Below are 18,739 nucleotides of genomic sequence, written 5' to 3' on the forward strand. Positions count from 1 at the left end.
AGAAGGGTGCAATCTAGGTGGCTCTCCTAAAGAGCTGCTTAGAGTAAAAGTTTGTTAGGTTTTTTATTTTCAGTGAGTCCTGCTGGCAACAGGCTCACTGCTACGAGGGACTTAGGGGAGAGAAGTGAACTCACCTGCGTGCAGGATGGATTGGCTTCTTAGGCTACTGGACACCATTAGCTCCAGAGGGAGTCGGAACACAGGTCTCACCCTGGGGTTCGTCCCGGAGCCGCGCCGCCGACCCCCCTTGCAGATGCCAAAAAGTGAAGGTCCAGAAACGGCGGCAGAAGACTCTTCAGTCTTCATAAGGTAGCGCACAGCACTGCAGCTGTGCGCCATTGTTGTCAGCACACTTCATAGCAGCGGTCACTGAGGGTGCAGGGCGCTGGGGGGGGGCGCCCTGGGCAGCAATGATAGTACCTTATTCTGGCTAAAAATACATCACATATAGCCCCTGGGGGCTATATGGATGTATTTAACCCCTGCCAGGTCTCAGAAAAACGGGAGAAGAAGCCCACCGAAAAGGGGGCGGGGCCTATTCTCCTCAGCACACAGCGCCATTTTCCCTCACAGAAATGCTGGTGTAAAGGCTCCCAGGCTCTCCCCTGCACTGCACTACAGAAACAGGGTTAAAACAGAGAGGGGGGGCACTGATTTGGCGATATGACTACATATATTAAAATGCTATAAGGGAAAAGCACTTATATAAAGGTTGTCCCTGTATAATTATAGCGTTTTTGGTGTGTGCTGGCAAACTCTCCCTCTGTCTCCCCAAAGGGCTAGTGGGTCCTGTCCTCTATCAGAGCATTCCCTGTGTGTGTGCTGTGTGTCGGTACGTGTGTGTCGACATGTATGAGGACGATGTTGGGAGGCGGAGCAAATTGCCTGTAATGGTGATGTCACTCTCTAGGGAGTCGACACCGGAATAGATGGCTTATTTAAGGAATTACGTGATAATGTCAACACGCTGCAAGTCGGTTGACGACATGAGACGGCCGGCAAACATATTAGTATCTGTCCAGGCGTCTAAAACACCGTCAGGGACGTTATAATGCCCATTTTACCTCAGTCGGTCGACACAGACACGGACACTGACTCCAGTGTCGACGGTGAAGAAACAAACGTATTTTCCTTTAGGGCCACACGTTACTTGTTAAGGGCAATGAAGGAGGTGTTACATATTTCTGATACTACAAGTACCACAAAAAAGGGTATTATGTGGGGTGTGGAAAAACCTATAGTTTTTCCTGAATCAGATAAATTAAATGAAGTGTGTGATGAGGCGCGGGGTTCCCCCGATAGAAAATTATTGGCGGTATACCCTTTCCCGCCAGAAGTTAGGGCGCGTTGGGAAACACCCCTTAGGGTGGATAAGGCGCTCACACGCTTATCAAAACAAGTGGCGGTACCGTCTCCAGATACGGCCGCCCTCAAGGAGCCAGCTGATAGGAGGCTGGAAAATATCCTAAAAAGTATATACACACGTACTGGTGTTATACTGCGACCAGCGATCGCCTCAGCCTGGATGTGCAGCGCGGGGGTGGCTTGGTCGGATTCCCTGACTGAAAATATTGATACCCTTGACAGGGACAGTATTTTATTTACTATAGAGCATTTAAAGAATGCATTTCTATATATGCGAGATGCACAGAGGGATATTTGCACTCTGGCATCAAGAGTAAGTGCGATGTCCATATCTGCCAAAAGATGTTTATGGACACGACAGTGGTCAGGTGATGCAGATTCCAAACGGCACAAAGATGTATTGCCGTATAAAGGGGAGGAGTTATTTGGGGTCGGTCCATCGGACCTGGTGGCCACGGCAACTGCTGGGAAATCCACCGTTTTTACCCTAAGTCACATCTATGCAGAAAAAGACACCGTCTTTTCAGCCTCAGTCCTTTCGTCCCCATAAGCATATCTGCCCAGGGATAGAGGAAAGGGAAGAAGACTGCAGCAGGCAGCCCATTCCCAGGAACAGAAGCCTTCCACCGCTTCTGCCAAGTTCTCAGCATGACGCTGGAGCCGTACAGGACCCCTGGATCCTACAAGTAGTATCCCAGGGGTACAGATTGGAAAGTCGAGACGTTTCCCCTCGCAGGTTCCTGAAGTCTGCTTTACCAACGTCTCCCTCCGACAGGGAGGCAGTATTGGAAACAATTCACAAGCTGTATTCCCAGCAGGTGATAATCAAAGTACCCCTCCTACAACAAGGAAAAGGGTATTATTCCACACTATATTGTGGTACTGAAACCAGAAGGCTCGGTGAGACCTATTCTAAATCTGAAATATTTGAACACTTAAAAAGATTCAAATCAAGATGGAGTCACTCAGAGCAGTGATAGTGAACCAGGTAGAAGGGGACTATATGGTGTCCCGGGACATCAGGGATGCTTACCTCCATGTCCCAATTTGCCCTTCTCACCAAGGGTATCTCAGGTTCGTGGTACAGAACTGTCACTATCAGTTTCAGACGCTGCCGTTTGGATTGTCCACGGCACTCCGGGTCTTTACCAAGGTAATGCCCGAAATTATGATTCTTCTTCGAAGAAAATGGACGACCTCCTGATAAGAGCAAGGTCCAGAGAACAGTTGGAGGTCGGAGTAGCACTATCTCAAGTAGTTCTACGACAGCACGGGTGGATTCTAAATATTCCAAAACCGCAGTTGTTTCCGACGACACGTCTGCTGTTCCTAGGGATGATTCTGGACACAGTCCAGAAAAAGGGGTTTCTCCCGGAGGAGAAAGCCAGGGAGTTATCCGAGCTAGTCAGGAACCTCCTAAAACCAGGAAAAGTATCAGTGCGTCATTGCACAAGAGTCCTGGGAAAAATGGTGGCTTATTACGAAGCGATTCCATTCGGCAGATTCCACGCAAGAACTTTTCAGTGGGATCTGCTGGACAAATGGTCCGGATCGCATCTTCAGATGCATCAGCGGATAACCCTATCTCCAAGGACAAGGGTGTCTCTCCTGTGGTGGTTACAGAGTGCTCATCTTCTAGAGGGCCGCAGATTCGGCATTCAGGATTAGATGCTGGTGACCACGGAGGCCAGCCTGAGAGGCTGGGGAGCAGTCACACAGGGAAAAAATTTCCAGGGAGTGTGATCAAGTCTGGAGACTTTTCTCCACATAAATATACTGGAGCTAAGGGCAATTTATAATGCTCTAAGCTTAGCAAGACCTCTGCTTCAAGGTCAGCCGGTATTGATCCAGTGGGACAACATCACGGCAGTCGCCCACGTAAACAGACAGGGCGGCACAAGAAGCAGGAGGGCAATGGAAAAAACTGCAAGGATTTTTCGCTGGGCGGAAAATCATGTGATAGCACTGTCAGCAGTGTTCATTCCGGGAGTGGACAACTGGGAAGCAGACTTCCTCAGCAGGCACGACCTCCACCCGGGAGAGTGGGGACTTCATCTGGAAGTTTTCCACATGATTGTGAACCGTTGGGAAAGACCAAAGGTGTACATGATGGCGTCCCGACTGAACAAAAAACTGGACAGGTATTGCGCCAGGTCAAGAGACTTTCAGGCAATAGCTGTGGACGTTCTGGTAATACCGTGGGCGTACCAGTCGGTGTATGTGTTTCCTCCTCTGCTTCTCATACCCAAGGTATTGAGCATTATAAGACGTAGAGGAGTAAGAACTATACTCGTGGCTCCGGATTGGCCAAGAAGGACTTGGTACCCGGAACTTCAAGAGATACTCACAGAGGACTCATGACCTCTGCCGCTAAGAAGGGACTTGCTTCAGCACGGACCATGTCTGTTCCAAGACTTACCGCGGCTGCGTTTGACGGCATGGCGGTTGAACGCCGGATCCTAAGGGAAAAAGGCATTCCGGAAGAGGTCATTCCTACCCTGGTCAAAGCCAGGAAGGACGTGACCGCACAACATTATCACCACATGTGGCGAAAATATGTTGCATGGTGTGAGGCCAGGAAAGCTCCACGAAGAAATTTCAACTCGGTCGATTCCTGCATTTCCTGCAAACAGGAGTGTCTATGGGCCTCAGATTGGGGTCCATTAAGGTTCAAATTTCGGCCCTGTCGATTTTCTTCCAGAAAGAATTGGCTTCAGTTCCTGAAGTCCAGAAGTTTGTCAAGGGAGTACTGCATATACAACCCCCTTTTGTGCCTCCAGTGGCACTGTGGGATCTCAACGTAGTGCTGGGATTCCTCAAATCACATTGGTTTAAACCGCTCAAATCTGTGGATTTGAAATATCTCACATGGAAAGTGACCATGATGTTGGCCCTGGCCTCGGCCAGGCGAGTGTCAGCATTGGCGGCTTTGTCTCACAAAAGCCCATATCTGATTGTCCATTCGGACAGGGCAGAGCTGCGGACTCGTCCCCAGTTTCTCCCTAAGGTGGGGTCAGTGTTTCACCTGAACCAGCTTATTGTGGTACCTGCGGCTACTAGGGACTTGGAGGACTCCAAGTTGCTAGATGTTATCAGGGCCCTGAAAATATCGGTTTCCAGGACGGCTGGAGTCAGGAAAACTGACTTGCTGTTATCCTGTAGGCACCCAAAAAACTGGGTGCTCTTGCTTCTAAGCAGACGATTGCTAGTTGGATGTGTAGTACAATTCAGCTTGCACATTCTGTGGCAGGCCTGCCACAGCCAAAATATGTAAATGCCCATTCCACAAGGAAGGTGGGCTCATCCTGGGCGGTTGCCCGAGGGGTCTCGGCATTACAACTCTGCCGAGCAGCTACGTGGTCGGGGGGAGAACACGTTTGTAAAATTCTACAAATTTGATACCCTGGCTAAAGAGGACCTGGAGTTCTCTCATTCGGTGCTGCAGAGTCATCCGCACTCTCCCGCCCGTTTGGGAGCTTTGGTATAATCCCCATGGTCCTGACGGAGTCCCCAGCATCCACTAGGACGTTAGAGAAAATAAGATTTTACTTACCGATAAATCTATTTCTCGTAGTCCGTAGTGGATGCTGGGCGCCCATCCCAAGTGCGGATTGTCTGCAATACTTGTACATAGTTATTGGTACAAAAAATCGGGTTATTATTGTTGTGAGCCATCTTTTCAGAGGCTCCGCTGTTATCATGCTGTTAACTGGGTTCAGATCACAGGTTGTACAGTGTGATTGGTGTGGCTGGTATGAGTCTTACCCGGGATTCAAAATCCTTCCTTATTGTGTACGCTCGTCCGGGCACAGTATCCTAACTGAGGCTTGGAGGAGGGTCATAGGGGGAGGAGCCAGTGCACACCACCTGATCCTAAAGCTTTTACTTTTGTGCCCTGTCTCCTGCGGAGCCGCTATTCCCCATGGTCCTGACGGAGTCCCCAGCATCCACTACGGACTACGAGAAATAGATTTATCGGTAAGTAAAATCTTATTTTTTCTTTTTCAAATACTTCCATGGCGTTTGGTGTCCAATAATAATTTGCTTCCATGTATCCTCATTGTGGTGCTGGAATGTGTGCTTGACTTTTAAATGGTTTAATCAGCCCGCATGAAATCCACTGCACTTCCATACCTGTAACTGTCCCCAACAGGAGGGGACTGATAAGTGCAGTTATAGTGGGGATACACCCCTGAAACTGTTACTTACAAATTCACTGTTTTCTGACAGATGAAACCATCAAGAATATCTGGTTTCCAGTGTACACCATACTTGCCTATTCTCCGTTAATTGCAGGAGAATCCCAACTTTTCAGTATGTCTCCCCCACCCACGGAAGAGTGGCAGGATCGCCCACATCCGGTCCACTTCCTAGTGAGGCGAGCAGGATGAAATTATACCCAGGACTCACTGCTCTGTATCGAGGGTTTGGGGCTAAATTTTGTGACATTGCATCATTTAGCCCCACCTGTGAATCGCAGCATTTTGATGTGACATGGGTGCGGCCTAGTGATGTGCCAGTCTGGAGACCACCCACCTGGAGAGGAGACCTTAAAACAGGCATTCCCAACCACGGTCCTCAAGGCACACTAAGGGCTGTAACACACACTCCGGTTTTTCCCGGATGGCAAAAAGCCGGACAAACTTTGTCCGGCTTTTTGCCATCCGGGAGAAACCGGCAGTGTCTGTCACACAGGACGGCTTTGAGCCGTGTGTGATGCTGTGCGCATGCGCAGCATCAGACACGGCTTCAGAAAAAACCGTTGTGTGTGAAAGCTCCCCTTCACACACATGGTTTACTGGCTCCAAAGACGGCCCGGCGGCCGCCAGGCCGCCGGACCTTCCAGTGGTGAAACCCGGCAGCCGGGCCGGGGCCGTGCAGTGTGAAGGAACCCTAGCCCTCACACTGTTAACTACAATGCCGGCACGGGAAAAAGCCGTCCGGCTTTTTCCCGGCCGGCAAAAGCCGGGTAGTGTGTTTCAGCTCTAACAGTGCAGGTTTTAGTGATATCCAGGCTTCAGCACAGGTGACTTAATTAGTAGCTCAGTTATTTTGATTTTAACCATCTGTGCTGCAGCCTGGATATCACTAAAACCTGCACTGTTGGTGTGCCTTGAGGACCGTGGTTGGGAATGCCTGCCTTAAAAGTAGTTAAGTGTGGTGTACACACTAATGTATTATGTCTTCCTATCGGAATGATTTATGGCCTAAATATCAGAGGTAACTTTCTAAATAAACACTGACGGACAGATCACATACACACTACAAAATGTGCGCAGTAATTGCTTATTTAAGCTGACAGATGTCCTGCATCAGATGAACAGATTAACAGGTTTTTAAACCACAATCTGCCTTTGTTGCTGGTTACACACTGCAATAATTGGACCGGACAGATGAGGATTGTCTGTTCAGCCCAGTTATTGCATGGTGTTGTACCTAAGCTAATGATATTATTGAACATGGGGCTTATTCACTGCTGTTCCTCTCGAAGGCCATTTATTAAAATTTAGTTTATTAACGACTGTATTGACTTTATATGCCGTTTCAGTGTAGTTTTCTTGTACTGTAGCATAACATTTTGTGTACCGATATTACAGCAAGCCACCTTCATCTCATCCTAGTTCTCTTGCTGCCCACAACTGGTATGGCGGTTCCATTCTGACATTTCAGGACTGCATGTTTACAGTGTTTCTGTTCATGTCCCCTGTACATACCGCCATTGCAGATGTGTAGGAGGTGAATTCAGACTCTCAAGCCATATTGCCTTGCTGTACTTATTGTATTCAACGCACTTCTTGTACTATTTCAATTCATTTAGAATTTTCAAAGTTTTTTTTTATTGGTTTTCACCCACGTATAATTTTTCCATTTGACAACCTATTTTATTTTCACTCTTTAAAAGCTGTGTCGTCTTTGTTTCCTTTCTTAGTCTGAATCTGGCTATGGATCTGAGTCTAGCTTACGGCGGCATGGCTCAATGGCTTCCCTGGTGTCTGGAGCAAGCGGCTATTCAGCTACATCCACCTCCTCCTTCAAGGTCAGTCGCTGATCTAATTGTTTTTTCCTTCTAACTTAAGATTCCAGTGGTCTATAGTTCAGTAAAAAACATAAAAACGTTTAACAGCATGAATAAGATAATATATATATAGATAATTGTTTTACCTTCAACAAATACCAATTTTTTTCTCTCTAACGTCCTAGAGGATGCTGGGACTCCGTAAGGACCATGGGGATAGACGGGCTCCGCAGGAGACATGGGCATTTTAAGAAAGACTTTGGATCTGGGTGTGCACTGTCTCCTCCCTCTATGCCCCTCCTCCAGACCTCAGTTTGATACTGTGCCCAGTGGAGACTGGGTGCATTTCAGGGAGCTCTCCTGAGTTTCCTGTAAAAGAAAGTATTTTAGTTAGGTTTTTTATTTTCAGGGAGCCTGCTGGCAACAGGCTCCCTGCATCGAGGGACTGAGGAGAGAGAAACAGACCCACTTCTCTGAGTTTCAGGGCTCTGTTTCTTAGGCTACTGGACACCATTAGCTCCAGAGGGATCGGTACGCAGGTCTCACCCTCGCCGTCCGTCCCAGAGCCGCGCCGCCGTCCTCGCAGAGCCGGAAGATAGAAGCCGGGTGAGTATGTGAGGAAAAGACTTCAGAGGCGGCAGAAGACACCTTGATCTCCATAGAGGTAACGCACAGCAGTGAAGCTGTGCGCCATTGCTCCCATTCACCTCACACACATCGGTCACTGTAAGGGTGCAGGGGGGGGGGGGGGGGGGGGGGGAAAGCAATAAAAACCTCCTGTGGCAAATACACATATATACATGTACAGCTGGGCACTGTACATGTATAAAAAGAGCCCCCGCCATGTTAAGAAAATTTGAGCGGGACAGAAGCCTGCCGCCGAGGGGGCGGGGCTTCTCCCTCAGCACTCACCAGCGCCATTTTTCTCCACAGCACCGCTGAGAGGAAGCTCCCCGGACTCTCCCCTGCTTGACACACGGTGAAAGAGGGTTTTAAAGTAGAGGGGGAGGGGCCACATAATTGGCGCATATACATGCTACAAAAGCGCTACTGGGTAAACGTGTTTTTTCCTGGGTCATATAGCGCTGGGGTGTGTGCTGGCATACTCTCTCTCTGTCTCTCCAGAGTGCCTGGTGATGAACCTGTCTTCAGAAAAGAGCTTCCCTGTGTGTGTGTGTGTGTGTGTGTGTGTGTGTGGTGTGTCGGTACGCGTATGTCGACATGTCTGAGGTTGAAGGCTCACCTAAGGAGGAGGGGGGAGTGTATGAATGTTAGGTCTCCGTCGGCAGCGCCGACACCTGACTGGATGGATATGTGGAATGTTTTAAGTGCTAATGTTAATTTACTGCACAAAAGATTAGACAAAGCTGAAGCTAGGGTACAGTCAGGGAGTCAACCCATGTCTGTCCCAATGTCGCCTGGACCTTCGGGGTCTCAGAAGCGCCCACTATCCCATATAGTTGACACAGATACCGACACGGATTCAGACTCCAGTGTCGACTACGATGATGCAAAATTGCAGCCAGGGGTGGCTAAATGTATTCGATATATGATTATCGCAATTAAAGATGTTTTGCATATCACTGAGGAACCCCCTGTCCCTGACACGAGGGTACACATGTATAAGGGAAAGAAAACTGAGGTCACCTTTCCCTCTTCACATGAGCTGAACGAAGTATGCGAAAAAGCGTGGGAAACTCCAGACAAAAAAAACTGCAGATTCCCAAAAGGATTCTAATAGTGTATCCTTTCCCGTCACAGGACAGAATACGGTGGGAATCCTCCACTAGGGAAGACAAAGCTTTGACGCGCTTATCAAAAAAGATAGCGCTCCCATCCCAAGATACGGCTACCCTCAAGGATCGTGCTGACCGCAAGCAGGAGGTTACCTTGAAGTCCATTTACACACATTCTGGTACGTTACTCAGACCGGCAATTACGGCGGCCTGGGTTTGTAGTGCTGTAGCAGCATGGACCGATTTCTTATCAGCGGATATGGAGACCCTTGATAAGGATACCATTTTAATGACCCTAGGGCAGGGCTGGCCAAACCAGTCCTCGAGATCTACCAACAGTTCATGTTTTCCATGCCTCCTGGAGATCTGTAGAATTGTCAGTTAGGAATGAATGCAGCACATCTTAATTAGTAATGACTACACCTGTGCTCCAGCTAGGTGGTCTGGAAAATGTGAACTGTTGGTAGATCTTGAGGACTGGTTTGGCCAGCCCTGCCCTAGGGCATATAAAAGATGCTGTCTTATATATGAGGGATGCTCAAAGAGACATTAGTTTACTGGGTTCCAGAATCAACGCTATGTCTATTTCTGCTAGGCGAGTCTTATGGACCCGACAGTGGACGGGTGATGCCGACTCAAAGAGGCATATGGAGTTTTTGCCTTACAAGGGTGAGGAATTGTTTGGAGAGGGCCTCTCGGACCTCGTCTCCACAGCTACGGCAGGCAAATCGAATTTTTTGCCTTGTATTCCCTCACAATCTAAGAAAGCACCTCATTATCAAATGCAGTCCTTTCGTTCAAATAAAAGCAAAAGAGTACGTGGATCGTCCTTTCTTGCCAGGGGTAAGGGCAGAGGAAAAAAGCTGCACAACACAGCTAGTTCTCAGGAACAGAAGTCCTCCCCGGCCTCTGCAAAATCCACCGCATGACGCTGGGGCTCCCCTGAGGGAGTCCGCTCCAGTGGGGACACGTCTTCGACTTTTCAGCCACATCTGTGTTCACTTACAGGTGGATCCCTGGGCAATAGAAATTGTTTCCCAGGGATACAAGCTGGAATTCGAAGAGGTGCCTCCTCGACGGTTTTTCAAATCGGCGCTACCAACTTCTCCCCTGGGAAGGGAGATAGTGTTACATGAGATTCACAAATTGTGTCTTCAACAAGTGGTGGCCGAGGTTTCCCTGTTTCAGAGAGGGAAGGGGTACTACTCAACTCTGCTTGTGGTCCCGAAACCGGACGGTTCGGTCAGACCCATTTTTAATTTAAAATCCCTGAACCTTTACTTAAAACTGTTCAAGTTCAAGATGGAATCGCATAAAGCGGTCATCGCCAGCCTGGAAGGGGGGGATTTTATGGTATCTCTGGACATAAAGGATGCATACCTGCATGTTCCCATTTATCCACCTCATCAGGCGTACCTGAGATTTGCGGTACATGATTGTCATTACCAATTTCAGACGTTGCCGTATGGGCTTTCCACGGCCCCAATAATTTTCACCAAGGTAATGGCGGAAATGATGGTGCTCCTGCGCAAGCAGGGTGTCACAATTATCCCGTACTTGGACGATCTCCTCATAAAAGCGAGATCACGGGAGAAGTTGCAGAACAGCGTATCCCTTTCACTGAAGGTGTTACAGCGACACGGCTGGATTCTCAATATTCCAAAGTCGCAGCTGAATCCTACGACCCGCCTGCCCTTCTTGGGCATGATTCTGGACACAGACCAGAAAAGGGTTTTTCTTCCGATAGAAAAAGCGCAGGAACTCATGACTCTAGTCAAGAACCTGTTGAAGCCGAAACAAGTGTCGGTACATCATTGCACTCAAGTCCTGGGAAAAATGGTGGCAACATACGAAGCCATTCCCTTCGGCAGGTTCCATGTAAGGACTTTCCAATGGGACCTATTGGACAAATGGTCCGGGTCAGATCTGCACATGCATCAGCGGATCACCCTGTCCCCCAGGGCCAGGGTATCTCTCCTGTGGTGGCTGCAGAGTACTCATCTTCTAGAGGGCCGCAGGTTCGGCATTCAGGATTGGATCCTGGTGACCATGGACGCGAGCCTCCGAGGTTGGGGAGCAGTCACACAGGGAAGAAATTTCCAAGGCCTTTGGTCAAGTCAAGAGACTTGTCTTCACATCAACATCCTGGAACTAAGGGCCATATACAACGCCCTACGTCAAGCGGAGACCTTACTTCGCGACCGACAAGTTCTGATTCAGTCAGACAACGTCACCGCAGTAGCTCATGTAAACCGCCAATGCGGCACAAGGAGCAGAGTGGCGATGGCGGAAGCCACCAGAATTCTTCGCTGGGCGGAGAATCATGTAAGCGCACTGTCAGCAGTGTTCATTCCGGGAGTGGACAACTGGGAAGCAGACTTTCTCAGCAGACACGACCTGCATCCGTGAGTGTGGGGACTTCATCAGTCGGTGGGGACTGCCCCAAATAGACATGATGGCGTCCCGTCTCAACAAAAAGCTACAAGGGTATTGCGCCAGGTCAAGAGACCCTCAGGCGGTAGCTGTGGACGCCCTAGTGACACCGTGGGTGTTCCAGTCGGTCTATGTATTTCCTCCTCTTCCTCTCATACCCAAGGTGTTGAGAATAATAAGAAAAAGAGGAGTGAGAACAATACTCATTGTTCCGGATTGGCCACGAAGGACCTGGTATCCGGATCTGCAGGAAATGCTCACAGAAGATCCGTGGCCTCTTCCTCTAAGACAGGACCTGTTGCAACAGGGTCCCTGTCTGTTCCAAGACTTACCGCGGCTGCGTTTGACGGCATGGCGGTTGAACGCCGGATCCTAGCGGAAAAAGGTATTCCGGATGAGGTCATTCCTACGAATATGGAGAAAATGTTTCTTGTTGTGAGGCCAGGAATGCTCCTACGGAAGAATTCCATCTAGGCCGTTTTCTTCACTTCCTTCAAACTGGAGTGAATTTGGGCCTAAAATTAGGCTCCATTAAAGTTCAGATTTCGGCCTTATCTATTTTCTTTCAAAAGGAATTGGCCTCTCTGCCTGAAGTACAGACTTTTGTGAAGGGAGTACTGCATATTCAGCCTCCTTTTGTACCTCCGGTGGCGCCTTGGGACCTTAACGTGGTGTTAAGTTTCCTTAAGTCACATTGGTTTGAACCACTTAAAACAGGGAGTTGAAATATCTCACTTGGAAGGTGGTCATGTTGTTAGCCTTGGCTTCGGCTAGGCGAGTTTCGGAATTAGCGGCTTTATCACATAAAAGCCCCTATCTGGTTTTCCATATGGATAGAGCGGAATTGCGGACCCGTCCTCAATTCATATGAACCAACCTATTGTCGTGCCTGTGGCTACACGTGACTTGGAGGATTCAGAGTCCCTTGATGTGGTCAGGGCTTTGAAGATTTACGTGGCCAGAACGGCTAGGATCAGAAAAACAGAAGCACTGTTTGTCCTGTATGCAGCCAACAAGGTTGGCGGCCCTGCTTCAAAGCAGACTATTGCTCGCTGGATCTGTAACACGATTCAGCAGGCGCATTCTACGGCTGGATTGCCGTTACCAAAATCGGTAAAGGCCCATTCCACTAGGAAGGTGGGCTCGTCTTGGGCGGCTGCCCGAGGTGTCTCGGCACTACAGCTGTGCCGAGCTGCTACTTGGTCGGGGTCAAACATCTTTGCAAAGTTCTATAAGTTTGATACCCTGGCTGAGGAGGACCTCCTGTTTGCTCAATCGGTGCTGCAGAGTCATCCGCACTCTCCCGCCCGTTTGGGAGCTTTGGTATAATCCCAATGGTCCTTACGGAGTCCCAGCAATCCTCTAGGACGTTAGAGAAAATAAGATTTTAAACCTACCGGTAAATCTTTTTCTCGTAGTCCGTAGAGGATGCTGGGCGCCCGTCCCAAGTGCGGACTACTTCTGCAAGACTTGTATATAGTTATTGCTTTCATAAGGGTTATGTTATAGTTTCGTCTGTTTTGGACCGATGATATGTTGTTGTTTCATACTGTTAACTAGATAGTATATCACAGGTTATACGGTGTGATTGGTGTGGCTGATATGAATCTTGCCCTTAGATTAACAAAAATCCTTTCCTCGTACTGTCAGTCTCCTCTGGGCACAGTTTCTCTAACTGAGGTCTGGAGGAGGGGCATAGAGGGAGGAGCCAGTGCACACCCAGATCCAAAGTCTTTCTTAAAGTGCCCATGTCTCCTGCAGAGCCCGTCTATCCCCATGGTCCTTACGGAGTCCCAGCATCCTCTACGGACTACGAGAAAAAGATTTACCGGTAGGTTTAAAATCTTATTTTTACATTTTGATTATTATTTATTTAGTAACAGTTTCTTGTATAGCGTAGCATATTCCATTGCGCTTTACAATTAGAACAACAGTAATAGAACAAAACTGGGTAAAGACAGACATAGAGGTAGGGAGGTCCTGCTCGCAAGCTTACAATCTATAGGGAAATAGGCATAGATACGCAAGGATAGATGCTACCTATTGCATAATGGTCCACCACATTGCTAGGTTCTTAACGGGCTGTATGATACGATCACCCCGCAATGTTGGCCAAGTGTCAGGAGTGTGTGAGAGTAAACAGACAAAATATGTGAGTTTATGTGTACTGTACAGAGAGGATGTAATTAGATAGGGAATCACTGAAGGTTATGTGGGTGGGTCTGGAATTTGATAGGCTTGTCTGAAGAGGTGAGTTTTCAGGGAACATTTAAAGGTTTGGAGACTAGAGGCGAGTCTTATTGTGCGTGGGAGGGCATTCCACAGAGTGGGTGAAGCTCTGATAAAGTCCTGTAATTTTGAGTGTGAACAAGTAATGCGTGTGGATGAGAGACGTAGATCTTGTGCAGAGCGGAGAGGTCGGGTAGGGAGATATTTTGAGATGAGTGAAGTATGTTGGTGCGGTTTGGTTAATAGCCTTGTATGTCCGTAAAAGTATTTTATATTTAATACGGTAAAATACTGGTAACCAATGGAGGGACTGACAGAGCGGATCTGCAGACGATGAACGTCTAGCGAGGAAGATTAGCCTTGCAGCTGCATTCAAAATGGATTGTAGTGGTGAGAGCCTATGTTTGGGAAGACTGGTCAGGAGACTATTACAATAATCAATGCTGGAGATAATGAGAGCATGGATTAGAGTTCTTGCTGTGTCTTGTGTAAGATATGGTCGTATTTTGGATATGTTTCTTAGATGTATGTAACATGATCTTGAGACAGATTGAATGTGGGAAACAAAGGACAGTTCAGAGTCAAGAATGACACCTAGGCTGCGAGCTTGTGGGGTAGGAATGATTGCCGATTTCTCTGGCTGGGTCCACAGGATAACATTGGGATATTGTCGAGCGACAGCGAAAAAGACACCAACACGGTCACGAGCTTTCTGACCTCCCAGGATGCATTGGGGCCTCCACTATATAGTCCCGCCCACTGACTCAGTCAGATAAGTTTTTTGCTTGGTGCGGCAGGAAGCCGCATGGTCACAGGGCTGCTGTGAGAGCAGCCTCAAGCTTTTATTATTTTATTTTTATAGACTTACTATATTGGTTTTTTTTGAGCGACTTCTCTTAACAGCGTCTTAAACGCATACTAGAAAGAGTCGCTCCAACAACTCCCCACCGGGTCGCAACAACGCTTGCCTTCGGGTATCAGTGCTGTCTCGACGGGCGTCTGTGTCTGATGTTCTAGCAGGTCCAGCAGACGTAACCAAGCTGTGGCCGGAGCATGGGGAGACGGTGAGTCTATGGACTTCCTCTTTCTAGAGGGGTCAGGACACAGCTACACTGATTTTGGTGGAGACTACAAACAGTGTGTTGATGCGCTGAACATCTAGAGTACTACAGCGCTACGCTCCAGGGATCATAGGCGCCAGGACTAGGTAGAGGCCGCGATCCTGGGAGTTTAAGTCAACAGGGGGATTCAGACGCTCTCCTGGCCGTCCCTCCTCCGAGTTCATGGCCAGTTCCCGCGTGTTTCTCGTTTCATGAACTAAATGACCTCACTTCCGGCTCAGACGCTACCACGAGGGTACTCTGTCGCAGCTTAGACGCTGCGGTTGTGTACACTGGAGGTAAACCCACCCAGACCGTGTCGCAGGCCTTAGCGTCTGCATACACGTGGAAGTCGCTCAGCGTCCGTGTCTGTTTGTGAGCGTCCGTGTCTGTTATCAGTTATCAAGAGCGGCAGTTTACACCAGTAGCGTCTGAATCCACTCAGCGTCTTACGAGCGTATTTGCTTGGATATGGAAGTGTGGTGAGTCTCCCTGTATCCCGCTCTACGGAGGCAGGGTATACAGTACTAAAAATTCTCTCTACTTCTTAGTATGCATTGTTAATTTTTAGTACCTATTAAATATGAGACCTGTATATTACTGTGTTTTCTGCATGTTATGTTGAAAAAAGAACCAATTTAAAACAGAAGTACAATTTTCCTACTTATGTATAAGTTATGGAGGTTGTATTCTCATTTGGCAATGTCTAATGCTTTAACATGTGACTGACTGCTAGTATGTGTGCTGACTTTTCTGTGTAATGTCAGTCCTGTACTGACCCTCAAATCAGGTGCACTGTGGTCAGATTGATCTCACCTCTATATACTGACATATAGGGTGATTTTCAGTCACAAATTGTGTAGTCAATAACAGGTTAATACCATGTCTGTGAGCGGCAAAAGTGATGAGGAGAATTTATCAAGCACTCCTACAGCCCTAACATGCTTATCTTGTAAGTCAGGGGTAATTGATATGAATCAATTGGTCACTTATGAGGGTTTGTGTGCAAACTGTTTCGCTTTTCAGCGAAGTAAGAAACAGGAGTTGGTTCAGCCACCAACAGAGCCACCATGGAATATGTTCGCTAAGACTCTGTCTTCAATAGCGGACAGGTTAGCTCCGGTAGCACCACCTCAAGGGTTAGGTTACACTATGAACCCATACATGCAGCTCCCTTCCTATGGTTTGGTTCCAGTAGCCTCTACAAGCAACCAAGGGGCAGGTAAGACTAAGACAGATACGTCTGTGTGGCAGACTACACAAGAGGATACATCGGATGATGATGATACAATAGATTCAACTCCGTATGATGATCAGTCGCAGAGCTTTGGTTCAGAAGATGTAGCTGAACTTATTAATGCTGTGAAGGCTGTTCTCTCGTTGGAAGAGCCAGCCAAGACAGTGTTAAAAGCTAAAGCACCTGTATTTAAACAAACAAAATCAGTGAAAGCTGAATTCCCAGCGTCAGATGAGCTGACGGAAATGATGGATGAGTCTTGGGCAGCGCCCAGTAAAAAGTATAAGATTCCTAAGAGATGGGATTCTTATTATCCATTTCCTGCTGTGGATTGTTCGAAAAGAGAAGTTCCTCCAAAAGTAGATGCACATGTTCTGCGACTCGTGCATAAATCTGCTTTACCACTGTCATCTACCTCATTGAATGATGTCACAGACAGAAGGGTAGAGAGCCTTTTGAAAAATATTTTTTCTCTAGTAGGAGCAGTGGTAAGACCTGCTATGGCTTCGGCCTGGGTAGCAAAGGCAGTGGGCGAATGGATAGAGGAACTAGAGAATGACATCCCTTCTACTACTAGGGAGCAAAAGGATCGTTTTTGCCGTTTAAGACAATCTGCCCAGTATTTGGAAGAAGCCGCAATTGATGTAGGCACAGTTGCTTCTAAAGCTTCAGCCTTGACGGTAGTCGCTCGCAGAGCAGTTTGGCTACGGACCTGGAAGGCAGATGCGGAGTCCAAGAAAGAATTGGAAGCATTGCCTTTCGTGGGTAATATATTATTTGGAAAACCTTTATCGGATATCCTAGAATCAGAGGCTGAATCGAAAAAGGTCAGATTTCCGGCTGCTTATAACCCTAAGTAACCCCAAGTCCAAGAGTTTAAAATTTTGCTCATTTCGTTGGCAAAGCGAAAGCTAAAGAGGAGCCCATAGCAACCCCAGGGTTGGGGGCCGACTCCTTCTTTTTGCACACATATGGCAACAGTCAACAGCAGATGCTTGGGTGCAGAAGGTAGTATCTCAGAGGTATGGGTTCCCATTCAGGAGGCAGCCTCCTCAAAGATTTTTTTGCACCAGCTCGTCTCGTATAGAGTCGAAGGCCAATGCCCTGCAAGAAGCAGTCCAAAAATTACTGCAGTCAGGTGTGATTGTCCCAGTACCTCCATCACAAAGGGGACAGGGGTTTTACTCCAATCTATTTCTAATCCAGAAACCAAATGGGTCATACCGACCAATTCTAAATCTGAAAATGTTGAACAAATACATATGGATCCCGAAGTTCCACATGGAGACGTTACGCTCCATAATGTTGGCTATGGAACCGGGAGATTACATGGTATCTCTGGATGTACGGGATGCTTACCTACATGTGCCTATAGCACTATCACATCAGTGTTACCTCAGGTTTGCCATCCTCCAGGAGCATTTCCAGTTCCAAGCTCTGCCCTTCGGGCTAGCTACAGCACCCAGGGTGTTTACCAAGATCATGGTGGTTATGGCAGCTTGTCTGCGCAAACAAGGGATAAGAATATTCCCATACCTTGACGACCTGTTAATCTTAGCACAGTCGCAAGATTTACTGTTGAGCCATCTTCAACAGACGATAGTTTGTTTACAGAGACACGGGTGGCTCATAAATTGGGAAAAGTCGTCCCTGAATCGTCACAGCGGATGGTTCATTTGGGGGCCATTTTGGATTCAGATCTACAGAAAGTTCTCTTACCAGAGAAAAAGATAGTCAAGGTGCAGGTCATGGCTCAGGAAGCGTTGCAAGCCCAGACAATGTCAGTCCATGCAGCAATGCGACTGTTGGGTCTGATGGTATCAACCTTCGACATGGTGGAATATGCGCAATTCCACTCCAGACCGTTGCAGCACCTTATTCTGACGAAATGGAACGGAAATCATCAGACGATAAAGAAGCAGATGATAAAGATTCCAGTAAATGTAAAAAGGTCTCTAGCGTGGTGGCTACAGACAGACCATTTAAACAAGGAGACCCTTTTGGATAAAAGAGTGGCAAGTCCTGACAACAGATGCCAGCCTGCAAGGCTGGGGGGCGGTACTCGGAAGCCTATGGTTCCAGGGAAAATGGACCGCAAGGGAAAGTCGCCTGCCGATAAATCTGTTGGAGATAAGGGCCGTTTACTTGGCTTTAGTTCAGGCAAAGGACAATCTACAAGGAAGACCAGTCCAGATCCGCTCAGACAATGCGACAGCAGTGGCATACCTCAATCATCAAGGAGGAATTCACAGCAAGAGTCTGATGGAGGTAGTAACTCCCATTCTAAAATGGGCAGAACTCCATCTCCCGGCATTGTCAGCAGTATTTGTCCCGTGTGTACTAAACTGGGAAGCGGATTTTCTCAGTCGGCACACCATTCAGGAAACCGAATGGGCACTACACCCAGTAGTGTTTCAGACACTGGTGAACAGATGGGGTCTACCAGAGATAGACCTTATGGCGTCTCGTCTAAACAACAAAGTTCCGAGATAGGGATCGAGAACAAGGGAGGTTTCAGCTGGCGTATCTGTTCCCGCCAATATCTTTGTTACCCAGAGTAGTGAGAAAGATAAAACAGGCAAAAGGAGCAATCATTCTAATAGCTCCAGCTTGGCCAAGAAGG

At 47.9% G+C, this 18,739-nt stretch overlaps 1 protein-coding gene across 4 annotated transcripts in view; it reads left to right on the plus strand.

Annotated features, from left to right (window-relative positions):
* Positions 1-18,739, plus strand: part of CERT1 (ceramide transporter 1) — a 298,892-nt gene that overhangs the window by 186,632 nt on the left and 93,521 nt on the right. For all 4 annotated transcript variants that reach the window (XM_063963825.1, XM_063963826.1, XM_063963827.1 and 1 more), the window contains one exon: positions 7,295-7,402. In XM_063963825.1, coding sequence (XP_063819895.1) covers positions 7,295-7,402 — 108 coding nt within the window. The remainder of the gene's footprint in view (positions 1-7,294; positions 7,403-18,739) is intronic.

Source organism: Pseudophryne corroboree, chromosome 1 (genome assembly GCF_028390025.1).
Source record: "Pseudophryne corroboree isolate aPseCor3 chromosome 1, aPseCor3.hap2, whole genome shotgun sequence".
Lineage (NCBI taxonomy): Eukaryota > Metazoa > Chordata > Amphibia > Anura > Myobatrachidae > Pseudophryne > Pseudophryne corroboree.